At 46.6% G+C, this 20,390-nt stretch overlaps 1 protein-coding gene across 2 annotated transcripts; it reads left to right on the top strand.

Annotated features, from left to right (window-relative positions):
- The first annotated feature begins 535 nt into the window (after positions 1 to 535).
- AMZ1 (archaelysin family metallopeptidase 1) lies at positions 536 to 20,033 on the top strand. Of its 2 annotated transcripts, none has more exons than XM_038419536.2 (7): positions 536 to 596; positions 6,940 to 7,273; positions 7,971 to 8,138; positions 9,114 to 9,242; positions 11,259 to 11,422; positions 13,104 to 13,280; positions 19,127 to 20,033. In XM_038419536.2, exons 2-7 carry the CDS (start codon positions 6,970 to 6,972, stop codon positions 19,691 to 19,693), a joined length of 1,509 nt encoding a protein of 502 aa, XP_038275464.1. In that variant the 5' UTR covers positions 536 to 596; positions 6,940 to 6,969; the 3' UTR covers positions 19,694 to 20,033. The 2 variants fall into 2 exon arrangements, with proteins under 2 accessions (XP_038275464.1, XP_043349525.1); XM_043493590.1 differs by lacking the exon at positions 536 to 596 and adding an exon at positions 3,217 to 3,308.
- Positions 20,034 to 20,390: the final 357 nt, after the last annotated feature.

Here is a 20,390-nt window from a genome sequence, read left to right as displayed (position 1 = left end):
TGGCCCCTCAGTTATCCTGTCCTTGGAGAGGTAAAAGTGAGAAAGCAAAGTCCCCTCCACCCCAGCCTGATGGAAATGCTCTTCTGACGCCCCACAGAACTGAGCCAGAAGTCCCGAGGATCCCCAGGGTCAGGTCAGACCCCATACACTGACGCCAGGCCGTCTAAACGGCACCCTCACAACCGCAGCAGCGCCGATGTGAACAGACCCTGCCCTGCAACCGGCTGCCCTGGGACCCTTCGGGGCTGGCGCTGAACGGCGCTTCCCCGAGGGCTGAAATCGCTGCAGACACGTGCTCCGGGGACCCGACCTGCAAGGGGGAGACATTCACCCCGCCACCCGCTTGGGGAATCTCCCGGGCGCTGGTGACCGGGGAGGGGGGGGGCGCTTCGTGGCCGGCGAACGCGGCCCGTTTCCTCCCAGGGAAGGCGCAGATTCCGCCCCCCCCCCCGCAGCACCTCCTCTCCACGGACCCCCCCCCCCGCCTCCCCAGAACAGACGTCACGAGCCCTGGAGCCTCCCCGTCCCCACTCACCGCCGCGTGTCCCTCGCCTCCTCGCCCGCCGCGCACAAGGCGCCGACTGCGGCTTCCCCAGGTACGTCCCGGCCTCTTCGCGACCCGGCTCCAGCTGCGCTGCTGCGGGCAGGAGGAGCGGCGGGGTCCGCCCCTCGGAGCTCGATAGCGGGGCGGGAGAGGAGGTGCCGCGGGGCTCCGTGGGGAAATGCAGCCACCGTCTCCCCCCCCCCCCGACCCCCGCCACCGCGGGGCGCCCGTGCGGCAGCTAGGGGGAACCCACGGCGGTGTGCAACATCGTGAGCTCCCGCCCCTCCCGGGGGGAGCGGGACCCCTCTGCCCCCAGGGGCGGCCGCTGCCACTGCAGGCTGCTCTCCACCCCGGCTCCCTTCTGCTCAGTCTCCGCCTGCTGCTGGAGGGGCTGTGCCGCCCCTCGCCCCTTCCCGGCCGGCGTGCCCGGGGGGGGTCCCGGGCCGCCCCCTGCCGCGCTGCCTGGCTGGGCTCCAGGCTCTCAGGGCGGGAGGGGGGATTAGGAGCCTGGTGGAGCCCCGGCGCCCTGCCCCGGTACCTTGGGCCAGGAGCTGCTGCAGGGGTTGTGCGCCCGGTGCCCGGCTGCTGGCACAGGGGTGGGGCAGCACTAGTGCTTCATTTCTGCCAGAGCTGAGGCCCGGCCCCCCTAAGCCTGGCAGTTCACAGCCCAGGCCCTGGGCTTGCTGCATCAGTTATGAATATTAAAAAAAAAATGCTTAAGTGCCAGCACCTCTTTCATCACACGTTAAGAGCAAGGAGCTGTACATTCCAGAATGGGGGTCAGAATCAGACGCATGGAGGCTGTCACCTGTAGGATTCCCGAGCCCCAGCAGGGATCAAGGCAAATGCTAGCTCCTTGTATGTAAAAGCCCCCTGATAAACCTGACAGGTTGATGGGAAACCACCCCCTTTGCTGCCAGGGGAAAAGGGTTGTGTGCGGTGTATCTATAGCTCCAGCTCCAGGTGGTACAATACTCCTGGGGGCTGTGTTTTGGGAAAACAAGAGGCTTGTTAGCCTCTCCCAGGGTAGAGGCTTTTCCCTGCAATAACGTTAATGCAAACATTTATTAGCCTCTTCTGGTAACTACAGGAGCCGAACGTTGCTGCAGCTCTGGGACTGCCTCAGTAAAGGGGAGATAGGGGAGGAATTGTTACATTATCAGTCCAGGTCCAATGGACTGACCCAAGCAGGAAGCCAGCATGAGCAGAGAGGCTCCAGCTGTCATCAGAACAAGCATGTGCTTTTACATTTTCAGTTTATTTAAAACAATCCTTTGAAGATATGCCTTATCAATTATGCTGAAGGGATTTTATGCAAGACAATGCCCTCCAGTGCTTAGAACACCAGGCTAGACGAGATCTGGGATTTTATTCCCAGGTATGCCACTGGCTGTGTAGCTTTCAGCAAGTCACAGAACTTGGTGTGCCTCAGTTTCCCAATTTGCAAAATTGGTAAAATAACTTAGCTTGGTGCAATAAGCAAGGATTAATGTTTGTAAAATGCTTTGGCATCAGTACAATGCATCTACATTTAAATAAAAATGAAATGTTACCATAACGACTGTCAAGGGGATAAGTCAGAGCACAGACATGTGTATGTTAAACCATTACGATAACACTGCAATTTTATTTAAAAACTTTTAAAATGTTCAGAAACCTCCTAGGGTCCACCTGTAGAAGCATTAGGTCTATCTGCATGCGTGTAGGGAAGACTAAGGTGCCCTGAGCGGTGAATGATTTGCACTTGGGTACTTCTCCAGCAAGATTTTTCTATTAAAAAAGTTCTGTTAGATGATCTCCCTGCTTGTGTGCACATTCAGTTGCTCAGTTATCAGTTGCATGTGAAACAGCCATAGTTTGCATGGGATGGGGGATTGCTCTTGTCCCCCGACTTTCCATAGGTCTATATGCTCCATTGTGTCTTCCAGTCCCTGCCTGACTTTGCAGGATATAATACACATAGCGTTCTATCCACTGACAACTTTGCCCTTCTCCTAGTTTTTCTGAAATGACACCCTGATATAAAGTAGCCAGCAGTATCTCCTATAGGAACAAGGAAGGGAGAATGCAGTCACACCACCACCACATAAATACACATGGTAGCATTTTCAAAAGCACGTAAGTGACTTAACACCTTCAACAGTGCCTACCCCTACACATTAAAATGAGCACTGGAAGAAATAGCCTATTAAAAACTGAATGAAATGATCTACTCATCAGTTCTTTTGGTGACTATTTGGTCCAACTCTATATAAAATAGTAACAGTGACAGTAAGTCCCCCATTTCATTCATCCTACCTGCTGAAGGGTTGTGAGGCTGCAATTAATGTCTGTAAAGTATTTCAAGCTCATCTGATGAAAGGTGCTACAGAAGAGGGTAAAGCATTATTATAACATGATCCATCAGGGAACACAACATATAAAACCCTTGAGAGAGAAGAATGAAGTTAGGGTAATGGATCTGCTTAATACATATTAATACCCAAAGGAGTCTGTATTGGAATCCACCCTTTTCTCCTTTTCAAGAAAAAAAAAAAAACAAAGCAAGTGGCTCCCCTTGAAACCATTCACTAGACCTTATCTGCATCTTTAGGCATCTAAATACTATTACAAATCTAGCCCTTAATCATGCAAACCTTTACTCATGAGGCATTTCTTTGATTTCAATGCAGCTAGCTACATGAGGATGATACAGTAAGAGCTTGGAGGATTTCCTTCCACCCTGCAATAATAAAACAGACTAATCACAGCTACAATGTGGCAGGTAAATTGTCTTACCAGTAATGCATATCTATGCATGGGAAACCCTCTCAGCCATGGGAATGACTCATGCCAGGGAGACTAAATGAAGCATAAAGAAAAGGAGTACTTGTGGCACCTTAGAGACTAACAAATTTATTAGAGCATAAGCTTTCGTGAGCTACAGCTCACTTAATCGGATGCATCTGTTTCAAAGTGACAAACATTTATAATGTCTCCAGGAAAATAAGTCTGAGTAAAATCAGGTGGTAACTGTGGGGATAGGACTCTTTAATTTACCCTTATGGCATGAAGCACACAAGGCCCTGCACCTTCTGTAGCCATTCACCCCAGTGCAAAGTGGGTGCGAAATGACACAGTCCTGACTGGATGGTACTTTACATTGATACAGTAATGATGAGTTAGGCCCTGGTGCATTTTATTTTCTCCTTGAGTAGAGGAGCCTAATCTTGCAAGGTGTTGAGCACCATCAATTTCCTCTGAAGCCAGTGGGAGTAGGAGGTCTTCACCACCCCTCAAGATTGAACCCAGCAGAAAGTTTGTATTCCTTTGACCTCAACAGCTGGGCTCACTTAGTGCAGGATGCATCAGCCTAAACATGGGAATACGTGTAGGCAAGTACCATCGGGGCCAGGGGAATGCGAATTTTGTTTGCATAAGGGTTAAACACCCTGGCTTCTCTTAGTGCCCTCCCTTCCTCTCACAGACCTTGACTCTCTATACATCAAGAGTTCAGCCTCTTAGTCAAAAAGTTTTTTTCAATACATGTCAACAAACAAATTGAGAAAATTGCCTTCCGCCTTGCATCTTCCTTTGTACTGGAAATAAGAGGATTATCTGAAAGCAGCAGTAGCAAGCAGTGATTGCAGATCTTGGGAAGGGACCTACTGAGTGATTAGAGCATTTGCCAATAATTAGCTAATGTTCTTTATATGCACTCTGGGCTTTTCATTTAGGTTGACAGGCTATGAATTTTCTGCACTATGACTACTTATTTACAGTAGAGCACATAATTTAACCAATTAATCAATCATTTTTAACAGACTCAACTAGCATCCCTCAGATATTCAAAGTGCCTAGTTAAATTAATTAGTCTCTAAACACTTCACAGAAATTCAGAGGGGAAGAAACAAAATCCAAAAGATTCCTTCTCGGAATCTGAAATCCATAGTTTGTATGAAAGTGAGTTGAATGATGTATAAAAGAAACAGCTTAGATGGTGGTTTTTAAATGACCTAAACCCAGGTTAGGGCTAGATCATGGAAGAATGCTGAGACAATCCCATGAGGTTCTGGGCATTTTTTCTCCCACTAGATCAACACTACATATAATCTGTTCACCCAGGGCCCAATCCTGTCTCCTCTCAGTACTTGTGCTGTTTTATTCTACAAATGTTCTCAATTATGCCGTTACTGTCACCTCCAAAACACATCTATCCTAGGGAGCAATGTTAATATATTGAGAATAATTTATAGAATTAGAACAAGAATAATTCATAAGTAATTGTCAATTACAGGGAATAATTTATAGGTAGCCAATTTACAAAGAGAATAATTTATGAGCAACTGAATTGCATGTAGAACCATTTACGGATAACTGTCAGCTCTGGAGGGAATATACTGACTATACCCAACTGAGAGATGAAGCTGTATTTTTAGGGAGCGGTCCTGGGGAAAATATCAACCATTAGAATAAAGTTCAAGTCACAAACTCCCCAGTAAAAGTAGTTGTATAATATGTACAATATAGTGTGAAGTCCCGAGGTACCACCAAAACCACACTTACACCACAAACAGCTAATGTTCTTCTCAGAAGGTCCCATCTTACGGCATCTGCTCATCCAGATAACAATGCCTGGGTTGGAGTCTTTCAGCTCATCTTACAGCTCCTGTAAGACTGCTTCAGTGCTCCAAGCCTCTGCTGGTCTGGAGTGTGAGAGATGGAAAGCCAAAGCCTTTCGTTCTAAGTGTGTGTATGTCTCTAGGCAACTGTCAATCCACTGGATCATGGTGTGCACGCTGGAGGTCTAGTTAGGTGCCTGACGAATCTTCTTATGGCTGACAAGCCCAATTTGAGAGTGGCCGCTTGTTACAAATTTCACAGATCCATGTGTTGTCTGAGTTGAAGACCAAGATTACAGCACGCTGCTCTCTTTTTTTCTTGCTTTGCTTCCATCCTCTGGATCAAAGCTGCTTCATGTTGAGCTGCAGCCAGTGCCAGATGTTCCCTCCAGATTGGATGGGATTCTGCGCCCTCCTCCCAGCTTTCTACATGGATGTTGAACAACTTCATATCATTTTTGTACACATTGTGGTATCGCCATATAGGGTGACTCCGCTTTCTAGAGCTGTCACGAATCTCTGGACAAAATATTCTTGGGGGTTCGGTCTACTCCTATTCTCTCGACATGATTGAGCCATTGCAGCCTCTTCTTAATAGTGGTTTCTAAGTGCATCCATGCTGCATGCTTCAGCACTTCTGTGCTTGGTATTTTGTCTTCCCACTTGATTTTCAGGTTCTTGCGCAGGCATCTCGTATGGAAGCTGTTCAGTCTTCCGACGTGCCTAGTGTATATCGTCCAGGTTTCTGAACCAGAGAGCAGGGTGACACCATGCAAGACTTGTAGATTTGCATCTTCACCTTGGGCAATAGTTTGCAGCAAGTGGGATGTTTTTCTAAAAGATCTGCTCTAGGAATTATTTTGGGGAAGTTCTATGGCCTGTGTTATACTGGAAGTCAGACTAGATGATCACAATGGTCTCTTCTGCCCATGGAATCTATGGATCCATCCCCTGGCAGATCCAGAGGGCTGGGCACAGTGTTGTAGATTGTTTCTGAATGTAAAGCTTTGATTGGAGTAAGCCTCCACTGCCTCCCTCTGTGTTACTGTGTCCTCTGCAATCCAAAGCATTGGGGCTGTTGGAATTGGAGGATTGCAGACACAAAGGGATACTGAAAAGGAGTACTTGTGGCATTTTAGAGACTAACAAATTTATTTGAGCATAAACTTTCGTGAGCTACAGATCGCTTCATCGGATGCATACTGCTCATCCCTTTCCCTCTCTGGAGCTCTCCTTTTCAGCCTCAGGAAGGCCACACAAAAATGAGTCACTGTTAATGCTTGTTTACACACATTTAGTCTTTCCAAAGGTTACTTATTTAGTTGTAAAGCATCTAGGACATACAGAAAAGTTATATATAAAATTTGGCCCATGGTATTTATTAACAATAATTATTTATTATTATTTATTATTATTTATTTATTAATTATTTATTAACAAATTATTGTTAGCACTACCCTATAGGGCCACTGATTGTCACTTTTACTCCACAGAAATATGACTGCAGGTGCCATTATCTAGCTGTACACATGGAGGTGGCATTGCATTTGCAAGAGCCAGTTTCCTGGGGCCATCCTCTGGTTCATTATCTATTAACTATTTACATATGCATAGACAAAGAGTACTCCTGTAACAGATATCACCACAAAAGGCAATGACTCCAAGCCAGCAGCACCACAGAACTCTGAGCACCCAGTGATATCTCAGCTGAAATCGTTCGGCAGATTTACCCAAGTGCAATTCCCCAAGTCCCTTGTGAGGCTAAATCCTTATGATTTGATTCACTTTCTACAGGCAGTGCCACAGCCCCAGGGCCTGTCAGCAATGTTGCAGTGCAGACATGCTCAGGAATTCAGCTTTGGGCCCCGAGCTCTGAAGGACGCACTCATCTCTACCAACCCTGCCCTCCAGGAGCTCTATGCCAAAGCCTTCTCCAGCGCAGAGAAACTTTTCCTCTCCGAAGCATACAATCCCCAGAGGACACTCTTCTGCACTCTGTTGATCAGGACTGCCTTCGACTGGCTCCTCAGCCACCCTGATGCCCCTGAGGACTTCGAGACCTTCTATCACTCCATGCTGACGAAGAAGCAGCGTTTCTGCCAGAAGCACATATACCTGCAGCCTATAGGTAACGCAGGCCAGGAGCCAGGGCATCTTTGATGTGGGACACCTTTAAAGAAATGGGAGTTTGTTGTTTTTTAAACATGGTCAACCCTCCATCGTTACCTCAGCCTCCTCTGTCCAAGGGTTGAGCCTGCAAAAGGCCAATGCCACAGCAAGGCCTTTTTGGGCAACCTTTACATTTGGGTAACCTGCGATTGATCATACATAGTGGTGCTAAGGGCTGCCTTTGATCCACAGTAAGGAGCCATTGCTGACTACTGGAGATCGGGTCCCACCCCGAGGACATTATGTGGCCTTGGGAGTGGTTTCTCAATGAATAACTGGAAATACATACATACAAAATGGTGAACTAAGAAAGTGGTCCCAGAGACCTCCCTCACCCCCCCTCCCCAGCTCTCTGCATGGCCTGCCTGCCCCCAAATGACTTCCCGGACACCCCACATAGAGCTAACTTCTTTCATTGGCCTGTCCTGTAAATGACTAGACAGATACTCCCCATAGCACCTAATCCCCTAAGCAGCCTGTCCCTGAGAAACACCCCCAGTCGGAATGACTGGCTCCAGAGAGACCTGGCAACACCCTGAAACACCCTTGCAGAGCTAACCCTTTACCATACCTTTGACTAGCCCCAAATAAATCCCTTAAGACATTTTGACCTGCCCCCGTGTACAAGTAACTGACATCGGTGCTTCTGCTCTTAGATCTAATTGAAGAGCCTGCCGGGATCTCGCTGCTGGATTCCCTCAGAAGCTGCCTAGAGTCTTTCTTCTTGGGCCTTCGCGTCAAGTGCCTTCCCTCTGTTCCCATCTCCTCCATCCGCTGCTGTTATCGACAGAGCCAAGATTCAGACAGAGCGCAGCTCCATGCAGGTAAGGAGGGAGAAGAGTGGAGCCAGCAGAGAAGTCCATCTGGCACACTGGCTCATGGCATCTCTCGGCCCACATTCGCTCCCTTAGGAAATGCCTGTAATATCACCTCGCTGCCTACACAGAGGAGGAAGGGAGGGAAGAGGGAGAAATCCTGTTTTCATGGAAAACGCAGCTTTTGGGTCTGGAAACCACAACAATAACTAGCCAGGAGGACAGTTATCATAATTTTCCTGTAGGTTTTTATTTTTTTCCAGAGTTTTTAATCTTTAAAGTCAGTTTTGCCAGGTCACCTTCCCTCAGCGAGTACAACATGCTTTTAGATTTCATTCTGTTTGACTATTTTATGTCATTCCCTCATTTGTTGCCTAAAGCCAAATTAAATGAATGCCTGGCTGGGTTAATGCACTAGCCTTTCATATGAGGAAATTTGAGTTCAAATATCATTTAGGTCTCAGGTGAAATGGGTTTGTTGATTGCCAGGCTAGTGTTGCGGGACCATTCGTCCACAATGCAAGACTGCCACGCTGCTTGGTACAGCTGGCAGCGCATGCTCCGGAAAGGCCCAGTGCTGGAACAGTAGGGCTGTTGCAGGTCAGGTGTGAGGTGCCCATAGGGAAATTCTTTGCTCTGACCCATCCTTCCTTTCTTTCATGTGTCTTGGCACAGGATTCACTCATTGTGTCTTGGCACAGGATTCACTCATTGTGTCTTTGTCCTTAGAATTCTCTTTCGGCTTTATTCTGTGCAGCAGCATCATCTCCAGGGAAGCCAGGTCTAATGGTGCCCAGAGTAGAGGGAATGGGTGATAAAGAGCAAGGAAAAGGACCACACCCTTCACTCTGGATATTGAGTTCAGCATTTCTACCATCTTATGGCTTGGATTCCAAGTTCCATCCCGGTGACAAGAGAAATGGGAGCTTTGGCATTGCCCTCTGGGCAGACTGGATTTTTACCTTCTCTCTTCCATTTATCCAGATGGAATCCTGACCTTCCTGAAGAACAACAAGCCTCCGGATGCCCTGTGCGTCCTTGGACTCACTCTCTTGGACCTGTACCCCTGTGAGACCTGGAGTTTCACCTTTGGCAAATTCCTGCCAGGACAAGGTGCAAGTGATGTCCCGTATTCTTCCCATGCAGGGAATGAACAAGAAAGCGCTTCACCTTAAATCACTGCTTGGGAGGCAGAGTACCCAGGCCTTCCCCACAATTTTAATCAAACACCTCAGTGGTAGGAAACAGGATTTCCCAATGTAAAGCATGAGAACTCAGGACTCAAAGCCACCAAGAGGCTGGTGGTCCAGGCAGGGAAGGCTGACTAGCTACAAGCTGGTGACTAAACAGTAATAAGTCACCAGGACCAGATGGTATTCACCCAAGAGTTCCAAAGGAACTCAAATGTGAAATTGCAGGACTACTAACTGTTGTCTGTAACCTATCATTTAAATCAGCTTCTGTACCAAATGACTGGAGGATAGCTAAATGTGATGCCAATTTTTAAAAAAGAGCTCCAGAGGTGACCCTGGCAATTACAGCCCGGTAAGCCTGACTTCAGTACCGGGCAAACTGGTTGAAACTATAGTGAAGAACAGACTTGTCAGACACATAGATGAACATAATTTGTTGGGGAATAGTCAACATGGTTTTTGTAAAGGGAAATCATGCTTCACCAATCTACTAGAATTCTTTGAGGGAGTCAACAAGCATGTGGACAAGCGGGATCCAGTAGATATAGTGCATTTAGGTTTTCAGAACGCCTTTGACAAGGTTCCTCACCAAAAGCAAAGTAAGCAGTCATGGGATAAGAGGGAAGGTTCTCTCATGGATTGCTACCTGGTTAAATGATAGGAAACAAAGGGTAGGAATAAATGCTCAGTTTTCAGACTGGAGAGGGGTAAATAGTGGTGTCCTCTAGGGGTCTGTACTGGGCCCAGTCCTATTCTACATATTCATAAATGATCTGGAAAAAGGGGTAAACAGTGAAGTGGCAAAATTTGCAGATGATACAAAACTACTCAAGATAGTTAAGACCCAGGCAGGCTGCGAAGAGCTACAAAAGGATCTCTCAAAACTTTTGGGCAACAAAATGGCAGATGAAATTCAATGTTGATAAATGCAAAGTAACACGCATTGAAAAACATAATCCCAACTATACATATAAAATGATGGGGTCTAAATTAGCTGTGACCACTCAAGAAAGAGATCTTGGAGTCATTGTGGATAGTTCTCTGAAAACATCCACTCAATGTGCAGCAGCAGTCAAAAAAGCAAACAGACTGTTGGGAATCATTAAGAAAAGGGATGGATAATAAGACAGAAAATATCATATTGCCTCTATATAAACCCATGGTATGCCCACATCTTGACTACTGCATGCAGATGTGGTCGACCCATCTCAAAAAAGATGCATTGGAATTGGAAAAGGTTCAGAAAAGGGCAACAAAAATTATTAGGGGTATGGAACGGCTGCCATATGAAAAGAAACATAATAGAAGTCTGTAAAATCATTATTGGTGTGGAAAAAGTAAATAAGGAAGTGTTGTTTACTCCTTCTCATAACACAAGAACCAGGGCCCACCAAGTGAAATGAATAGGCAGCAGATTTAAAACAAACAAAGGAAGTATTTTTTTCCACACAACACACAGTCAACCTGTGGAACTCCTTGCTAGAGGACGTTGTGAAGACCAAGATTATAACAGGGTTCCAAAAAGAACTAGATAAATTCATGGAGGATAGGTCCATCAATGGCTATTAGCTAGGATGGGCAGGGATGGTGTCCGTAACGTCTGTTTGCCAGAAGCTGGGAATGGGTGACAGGAGATGGATCACTTGACTATTACCTGTTCTGTTCATTCCCTCTGGGGCATCTGGCATTGGCTACTGTTGGAAGACAGGATACTGGGCTAGATGGACCTTTGGTCTGACCCAGTATAGCCGTTCTTATGTTCTTAAGCCTTGAGGGGAGCACATGCCCCCAACATTCAGTGCAGTGGAGTGTGAAGGGCTATATTGGATGAAGCTAAAGCAGTTTCCCGTCATGGGGCCTAAGACTAGAGGCAGATGCTGGAGGCTGACGTTAAGCTAAGAGAACCTGTCTCACTTTTATTTGCCTCTTTTTGTAGAGGTGGGTGTCTGCAGCTTTGCCAGGTTTTCTGGCAATTTCCCCCAGCCAGGCTGCACCACCTTAAATCCAGCTACTGGGCGAGAGGAGCTGCACGAGGTCACCGAGAAGGCCCGAGACCGGCCATTGCTCTTCAGTGTGCTGGAGATGGTTCAGTGTTGCAAGGTGCGGTTTAATCTACACAGAAGCCAATGTCCTGCAATGTGGGGTTTATGTGCCAGTAGCCTGTGACAGTTCCCTGAAAGAGGAGTGACACCGACCTAGCAAAAGCCATTGGCAGTTCCAGCAGTGTGCCTATGCTCACATAACACTTTACATCTTCAAAGCACGGCTTAACCATTCTCCACAACACCCCCAGGAGGCGAGTCTAGTAGTTAGAGCAGGAGCTGGGACTCCCCTCCCAAAGCCAAGGCTACAACCCATAATTGGGATCTGTCATCTCCATTTTAGAGATAGGGAGAGGTCATGAAATTTGCCTTACATTACATTGCAAGCGTATGGCAGAACTGGGATTATGAACCAAGTCATCTTTGACTCCCAGTCTCATGCTCAAGACATTAGACCGTGCTGCCTGGCAGGCACTGGGTGGATGAATGGATAATACCTTCTCTCTCCCCGAGTCATTGTTCGTAGTCTGGTAGTCTCTTCGCAGGCAGTGTAGCAGAGTTGCGTATAGCATGTTGTGATGGATTCAGGAGGCAAGGTGTATGCAATTGCATCTCCCTCCAGTGGCTGCTGTCCATATCTGAGGAAAACCTGGCACTAATCCCTTGCAGACCTGCCTGTGCGAGCTCAATCAAAAAGCCTGAGATAAGTTTGCACATATATTTATATGAAAATGTGCTTATAATCCTCATAGGACATATCCACTTCAGTGTTCCTTCCGAGACATCTCCTATGCTCTCTCCCAGCTGCCCCTTCTGGCCTGTTGTATTTCCTCACAGGGCTGGCCTCTGAGCAATAGTAGCAGCTCCTGCTGCTGCAGGGCTGGCCCTGTATCTCCCTCCCTCTCCGCTTCCCCAGCTGGCACTTGGCATTCCCTGCCCTGGGCTCCTTCCCTAGCTCCCTCTGGATTGGACTGGGAGAGGGAGGCAGCCTGACTGGCTGGCAGGGGAAGGAGAGGGACTGGGAAGCTGGGAAGTCAGAGCGTGGTGGCTGCTGACTGAGGGCCCAGCTCTGCCGGCAGCAGCAGAGAAGTAAGAGTGGCAATACCATCCCAGGCCATCCTTACTTCTGCGCTGCTGGTGGCAGCGGCTCTGCCTTCAGAGCTGGGCTCCCGGCCAGCAGCTGCCGCCTCCAGCTGCCCACACTGAAGGCAGTGCAGAAGTAAGGGTGGCAATACCACTGCCCACCCCTAAAATACCCTTGTGACCCCCCTGCAACTCCCTTGTGGGTCAGGATCCCCAATTTGAGAAATGCTGATCTCCCCTGTGAAATCTGTGTAGTATAGGGTAAAAGCGCACACAAAACCAGATTTCACAGTCCCTGACGTGTTTTTCATGGCTGTGAATTTGGTAGTGCCCTACCTATGCCTATGTGCCACCTAAAGGGTCTTCTCTCAGTTCCTTACTAAATCATCATCCAAACTCTCCCTTCTCAGCCCCAGACATTACCTCTGGGGATAGTCTGGGATTCAGGGTACTGAGTTCCCCTCACACCCCAGAAAAGGGTCCTCCTTCTATGTCAGGGTTGGAGTACATTAGTGGAAAAGTCTGGTGCATGTCCAAACAAGGAGCTTGGATTCCTCTTTCACCTCCCTGACTGAGGAAGGGTTGAGCAAGAGGAGGTTGTGGTGAAAGTTTGGTTTGTTTGTTTTTAACAAAAAAGCAACTTTGCTTTCTTGAAGGTCACGTGTCATGAGATCTGCCACCTGATTGGCTTGGGGAACTGCAGATGGCTACAGTGCATCATGCAGGGCGTGCTGAGTTTGGACGAAGCATTGTTGCGGCCCCTGGAGCCCTGCCCAGTTTGCCTCAGGAAGCTGCAGTATGTTGTGGGCTTCAAACTCATCGAGCGCTACCGGGTGAGAGATGGACTGCTGAGTGCTCCTGGGGGCAGAGGGGTAACGCAAGAAGTTCTACAGCCAGGTCGCCCATCTGTGAATCTCAGCCTCTTGCCACTGTGTTAAAGTAAGGGCTGGGCTTAGAATTACACAGAGCTCTCTCCTGGCACTGGGCATGAGTTAGCAAGATATTTAACTCAAGATCCAAAATAGAGAGTGTGGGCATCCCATACACATTCACTGTGACCAGTTCTTCACACTTTAAACACAATCTCCAAAGCTCTTTGCTAATAATAATGGTACAACACCCAAGCACAAAACTATTCTCCCTGTTTTACTAATGAGGAAATGGAGGCAAAGGGAAAGTGACACAAGCAGTGTCAAAACTGTGGTTAGTGTGTGGAAGTTCCTGGGTCCCAGTCCTCTGCTCAGACAGTGCTGTGTGATTTCCTGGCCCATCAAGGAAATGCTAATAGCACAACTAGCTTTAGACACCATCACTGCCCCTTAATGCTAGAAGGAGTATCTCCCTCCAATATTAAAGAGCTGGACTCTAACCATAGGACAGGTTTATTACATAAAGCATCAAAATAAGCAAACCTACAATTCATGCTCAGTGCCCTATTTTATTAGTTGCATCATCTTCAGAGACTGGATTTTTCCAGGCTTGCCTATTTTAAACTTCAGAGCATTGTATTATCACTTTGTATAAAGTTAGCTGTGCAGTTCCAGGAAGTTTTCTAGGTTCTTCCCCCCGCCCCAAGTTCTTGCTCATTCAGCTTGGAAGTCAGACACATTCAGACAGAAGGACGTCAACATGCTTGGGGGAGAACACACTACCTGGTTGTGCTGCCAGTCACTGAGATGATGAGGCTAGAACTAATGCTCTTCATCTAGATCTTGGGCCATGTGCTCTACATCCAAAACTGAGTGGTCCTCAGACCCAGCGTCTCTGGGCTGCTGTTAGCACAGGCCAGAGCAACAATAGCAGCAAAAGTGCCCTCTGCAAGGCATCTCTCTCTTTCTAACAGAGAAATACTATCTGAATTAAATGTTGCCATAACTGATTGCCCTCCACACCTGTTTCATTGCAGTAATTAGCTCAGCTTCTCCACAGCTACAGTGAAAGAAATCTTGAAAAAGAGGAGCCAACTCACTCCTCCCCCACAAATGTCTCAACTGCCTCCAGGACAATAAAGAAGGAACTTGAGTAGACTATATGCAGCGCTATATAGTGGGGTTGTGATAATCTCCATAAGAGTCTTATAGATAGGGCCTTCATCAATGCAGTAAGTGCCTAGAAAAACAGGTTAAATAGCTAACTTGACAGCAGAGGGCACTGAGCATATGGAAGTAAAATCATGTTAGAAAGCAAAGTTGCTTGCAAAGCACATTCTGAGAAGCCACATCTATCCAGTGCCGTGCGTTTGGAATCAGCTTTACCTTTCATTATTGCTTCTTCCAGTTGAGGAATCAATCTCCCTAAATTGCACAACAGCCCAGATCAGAAGCAACAAATATGGCTAATGCCTGGCACAAAGCTGTGCCTTCCCCATAGCAGATAATGCTGCCAAGGCCAGAAACAGCAGCGCAGAAGGGGCAGCAGGTGGAGTTAGGCAGTCTTTCTGTAAGAGGATGAACTCTTTGCCATTAATGGATTTGAGTTTGCACTCAAATATGCTCTATTTTGACATCAGTCAGGGTTTGTTTGATCTTGACAAATTTAGAGCAAAAAAATCCAGGCTGCACTTACGTTACACCAAGTTTCCCTGTTTCCCTTACAGTGTCATAGGCTGTTCTGCACCGTGACATTTCCCTTCAAGGCTCTAGTATAGAAGAGCAACTGGATAGCAACTAAGGGTATGCCTACACTACAAACACTCTGGGGCACTGAGTCTCAGAGCCTGAGTCTACAGATTCAGGCTTGTGCAATGACACTAAAAATAGCCATGTAGCTGTTCCCACTCATGCTGGAGCCTGAGCTCGGAAACTCAGGGTGGGGGTAGGTTTCAAAGAACTGAGCAGGAATGTCTGTGCTGCTATTTTTAGTGCCATAGCGCAAGCCCGAGCCTGTAGCCCTGGCCTCAGAGACTCACTGCTGCAAGCATTTCAGTGTAGCCATACTCTAAGGGCTTGCCTTCGCTGCAGCATAAGCTCGAGCTCAGGCTAGCTGGAGTGAGAGCAGTCACACCGCAAAACACTCAGGCAGCTCAGAGTATCTGCAGCCCCACTGCATTAGCACCCTCATGGGTCAGCTAGCTCAAGTTTAAAGCACCAACTCAAGCGAGAGATGTGTGCGCAAACAGAACCTGGGTCGGGGCAATGCTCGAGTTACAGTTCGAGTAGGGTGACCAGATGTCCCAATTTTATAGGGACAGTTCTGATTTTTGGGTCTTTTTCTTATATAGGCTCCTATTACCCCCCTCCCCCATCCCAATTTTTCACACTTGCTGTCTGGTCACCCTAAGTTTGAGCTAACACTGCAACGAAGATGAGCCCTAACTTACTGCTCAGCCAGTCCCAGCCATTGGGAAGAGAATTGGTTAATAAGGCCCATTAATGATGCTCAGATTGGGGTGTAGCAGGGTTTGGTTTGAAGCAGGGGATATCCCTGTCTCTGTGGAGTTTGTTCCCTCACTGGCTGATGTAAATCAGTGCTGCTAGGGATGACTTCTCTCTGGCTCACTATGAAAGATTTTTTTTTTCCTTTTTGCCTTCAGAATGCAGCAACTGGCAGCTAATTGCAGATGATTACACCCCAGCAGTCCCTAAGTCAGAGGCTTTATTCTCTCTGCCCTCTGCAAATTGCTCAGTGCCAGTTTTCTCACCTTTAAACATCACCAGATCAAACTGCTCCTGCTTAGCCTACAGTGCACTGATAGAGATGCCACTGATGCTGACAAGGACAAGGTGACCCTGTAGACCCGTTAAACTTTTACCCCCAATCGGGGAGATTGCAGATTATGTATTCCTTACGCCACCCGCTCCTAAACTGAACTTCGCACCCCTTGATAATCTGAACCTTATTCCCTGATAACCAGAAACTTCTATGCCTAAAAACTCTTTACTGTTTTCTTTTTACTTCAACATTATCTTAATAAAATCTGAGTAGCGCGGTTCCCTTGTAATATCAAAAAGTGGACTTCAAGCAGTGCTCAATTGCATCTTGAGCAGGTTCCATTCCATGGCCACGGATTTCCACAGGCTCCTGCAGATGAGAGAAGCGTGTGCAGCGTGCCCCCGTCTGGTTAAGCAGCAGAACAGAAAAATGAAGCTAAAACCACACAAACCCTTAAATAGCTTGTGTAAAATGCGCCACAGAGTCTGAAAGATAGAAAAAGATTCCCATCCCCACCCCACCCGCATTACAGGGATTTCAGAGACAGCTCTTCCCTCTTCTTGACTTGAAACAAACAAGACCTTAGAGTTGGTTGAATTTTTCAGTAAAAATAATAATGCAGATTTGGCAACACCAAAGCATTTTGTAACTTCATGTCAGTTTCACCTAATCAAAATGTTTCACTCACATTTTGAAATTCTAAGTTTTTTTGGTTCTAAATGACAGAGTTTTGAATTTTTCAATTTGATATAAAAATCAAAAAGGTTTTAAAATTACCAAAATCAAAAGTAAATGTTTTGATTTTGGTCAAAACAAAATGCCTTGATCAATCTGAAGTTCATTGTTTCCCCTACTTTTTGGTTTGCCAAAAAATTTTCAAAAAATTTCATTTTCAGGTAGACCCAAAATGTTTTCCCCCTGGAATTACCTGAAAACAGAAAAATCCCTTATTCGCACATCTCTACCCAACATCTTTGTGTGGATGTCCTGACTTCAGCTATCTTTTTGCTTGGATACACATGTTTTCCCCACCTTAGGTGCTTTTAGACTGAGTGGCAGTTCTGATTATTCTGGAGTTTCATTGATGTCTTAGGAAATTAAAGAGCCGTGATAAAACCCAGGGTGTAGCTGCGGCTTTCAGACAGCATCACTGCCCCTCCCTCCACTCTGGCCCCTCCGCAAGCTCTGATGCATGTTCCGTTGAACATGTTTAGGGGTGGTCAGGGGTATGTGCACAGCTGGCTTTAACTATATAATAGTGTTCACAGCAAGGCAGAAAGAAAGTCTTTCCTTTGCATTTTTTCTTGGCTATAGGGGATCTCAACTGTTCAGATGCATCCCTGTACACATAGGTGCTGCCGCAACCCCTGGCTTTAAGTGGTTTCCATTATATACACAGGGTTTACAGTTTGGTTCAATGGCTCTCATTGTACAATGGCTCCTGCTATACAAATTGTTCCAGCAGCCCTGTCTGTACAAAACTCTTTGCCAGGGCTTCACACAGAGACTGAAATAGGGAACATGGCTGCCTTGCCCCACCCACTCAACTTGGTCTCTGTACTGCTTCTGTCACTGGCCTGGGAAAAGAAGGCAACTATAGAAGGGGGAATGGAAAGTTCTGGGGAAAGGGACCTCTGCAAATGCCGATAAGGCCTGGAGACTTAGCCAGAGTGCAACACTGATGCCCTCTGCTGGACCATGCCCGGTACCATCCTCAGTAGGAGCAGAAAGCATAGTGCACTCGCACAATTAACTACCAGCCCCATGCTAGTATTTTCTAACTGCTACCACTGTATTTGTTTGAGGAAGTGTATAGCTTTGCAGAGATACCAGCTGGGGAGTAACAGAAAACAAAGATAAGATACATCAGTATGCAAGAAGATAGGAGTGGGGGCGTGAATGCTAAGGAACAAAAAGAATCAACATGTATGCCAACTAAATAGACAAGGAGACCAAATTTTATCAGTTGGCAACTGTCAAGTGCTATGATTAATTCCCCAAAGCCTAAGGAATAAGTGTGCCAGAAGCAAGCAGCTGTTTGACATATTATAGCATGAAAAATTTCTGAGATTTAAAAAAAATATTACTTTCTATTAATTCTTTGCTACAGCCCAGCCTTTCCTTATGTGTATTTCAAGTGAAAAGATGAAGAGCTGCTCTTGAGACTGAAAATGCATGCTAAATAGGAATGAATATGTTCGTGAAACAAGACTCCACAGCTTTGCCACAGGAGCATTTATATTCATGTAACCGAACTTCCCCTAGAGAGATGACACTTGTTTGTTTGTTGCTTTTACACAGATCACATGGCACACAGATTCTAGGGGGGGGTAACGCCAGGGGAATACACAGCTACTTCTCTGCCATCATCTGTAAAGCATTCACGGGTAGTTTACAAAAAGAAAAGGAGTACTTATGGCACCTTAGAGACTAACAAATTTATTAGAGCATAAGCTTTCGTGAGCTACAGCTCACTTCATCGGATGAAGTGAGCTGTAGCTCACGAAAGCTTATGCTCTAATAAATTTGTTAGTCTCTAAGGTGCCACAAGTACTCCTTTTCTTTTTGCGAATACAGACTAACACGGCTGCTACTCTGAAACGGGTAGTTTAGCGTCAGTCTTTTCTAGCAGCAATCACTGCAAGGAATGGTGCAGAACCACAGGCTGTGAAAGTAGTTTTAAGTGTTCCAGGCTCAGTCTCTCCCAAATAGGAATCACCACTGAACGATATTTGGAATGCTAGCAGTGTTATTCTACTCTTGTTACCCTACGGTCAAGATTTTAAAGAGTGCCTAGTGATTTGGGATGTCTGCATTTTGGGATGCCCAACTTGAAATGCTTTAAAAGGGGCCCAGTTTTCAGAGGGTGGGTGCTCAGCACCTCCGGGAAATCACACACCTTTAAAGTGTCTTACAAACACCTCAAAATTGAAGGACCTGAGATTACTTGGGACTTTTGAAAATCTTGGCCAATTTACATTGTTGTGCTAAGTTGCTCTAACATGAAAATCTTTTCCTCCCACCACAGAAACTCTATGCTTGGACTCAAACTATATTGTCTACCAGGCCTAGTCAAGAATCAGACCTGTCAACATCCGAGGACATCCTGCCATTCAGCTTGGACTCTGGGATGTGCTGTGAGAATGACTCTGAGCCTTTAACTTCCCAGTCTGAGCCATTGACACCAGACACTTCCAGTCAAGCCTTCTCCATTGGGCAGGAGCTGGAGCATGACCAACAGTTTGTTTCTCCGCCTGACACACACAGCCAGCAGCAGCTGGGCAGGACCACCAAGACCACAGATATCATTAAAGATTATGAACTATGGCTGGAAACATGCATCGCTGCCCTGGAGAAGAACGTCTCTGAGGAGGAGCTGGCCCAAGTGGACAAAACTGTGGATGCCCTGGCTAAGTGGGAAATGTTTACGGGGCAGCTCCCCACCATGAGAAAGGATCTGCCCTTCCCCAGGGACAATGCAGGGCTAAGGAAAGTCCTTGGAGACAAATTCTCCTCCTTGCGGAGGAAACTAAATTCTAGAAAACTGTCCAAAGCTGAATCTTCCCCTCATCACTGGAGTTGGGAGGAAAACTAGCGCTTGGTCGGACTTATCCTTCTGCAGTCCTTGCTCCTTTCTGGGCTAGGAAAAGCAAGCTCAGCTCATCATTTTGATTTAAGTTTTGTTACATGATTGCCATGCATTTGATCATTCTCACCAGAAGTTACTATCTGAGAAGGAAACAGAAACTCCCTACTGGAATGAAAGATGTTTCTTTTTCTGAGGTTCTGAATATGGAATTCGTTTCAATCATTCAGGCGCTTTAAGAGCTTATGTACATGAGAAAGTTGCACCAGTTTAACCCAAGATGTGAATCCAAACATGAACAAAGCCCTGTGTGGATGCTTATGTTTTGGTATAAAAGTGGTATATTTCAGTTTGGCTTAAGTTGGCTGGGAACTGGTTTATGTTAAAACAAGAGTGTCCACATAGGAGTATGTACCAGCTTAACTAAAACTGGTTTAAAAACTGATGCAAGTTAAACCCATGCAAACTTTCCAATGTAGTCATGGCCTCAGGCCATGGAGCATTTGCGCTCTAAGCATGGAAACTGTTTCTTCATTGTGTTTTATACCAAATGTCTATTTCCAGCCACGTCCCTGGCCCACACGTTGCAGAGTGCACCAAGTACAGGTGCAGAGCTGAGACTTTCTAACCATAGCCCTGTGGAGTCCAGGTGAAGAGCAGACACGTGGTCTGGGAGAAGCAGAGGGGAACAGGCACGTGCCGGGGG

Source organism: Dermochelys coriacea, chromosome 10 (genome assembly GCF_009764565.3).
Source record: "Dermochelys coriacea isolate rDerCor1 chromosome 10, rDerCor1.pri.v4, whole genome shotgun sequence".
In the NCBI taxonomy this organism is placed as follows: Eukaryota; Metazoa; Chordata; order Testudines; family Dermochelyidae; genus Dermochelys; species Dermochelys coriacea.
Note: the sequence above shows the minus strand (reverse complement) of the source record. Positions and strands in the feature narration are given on the sequence as shown.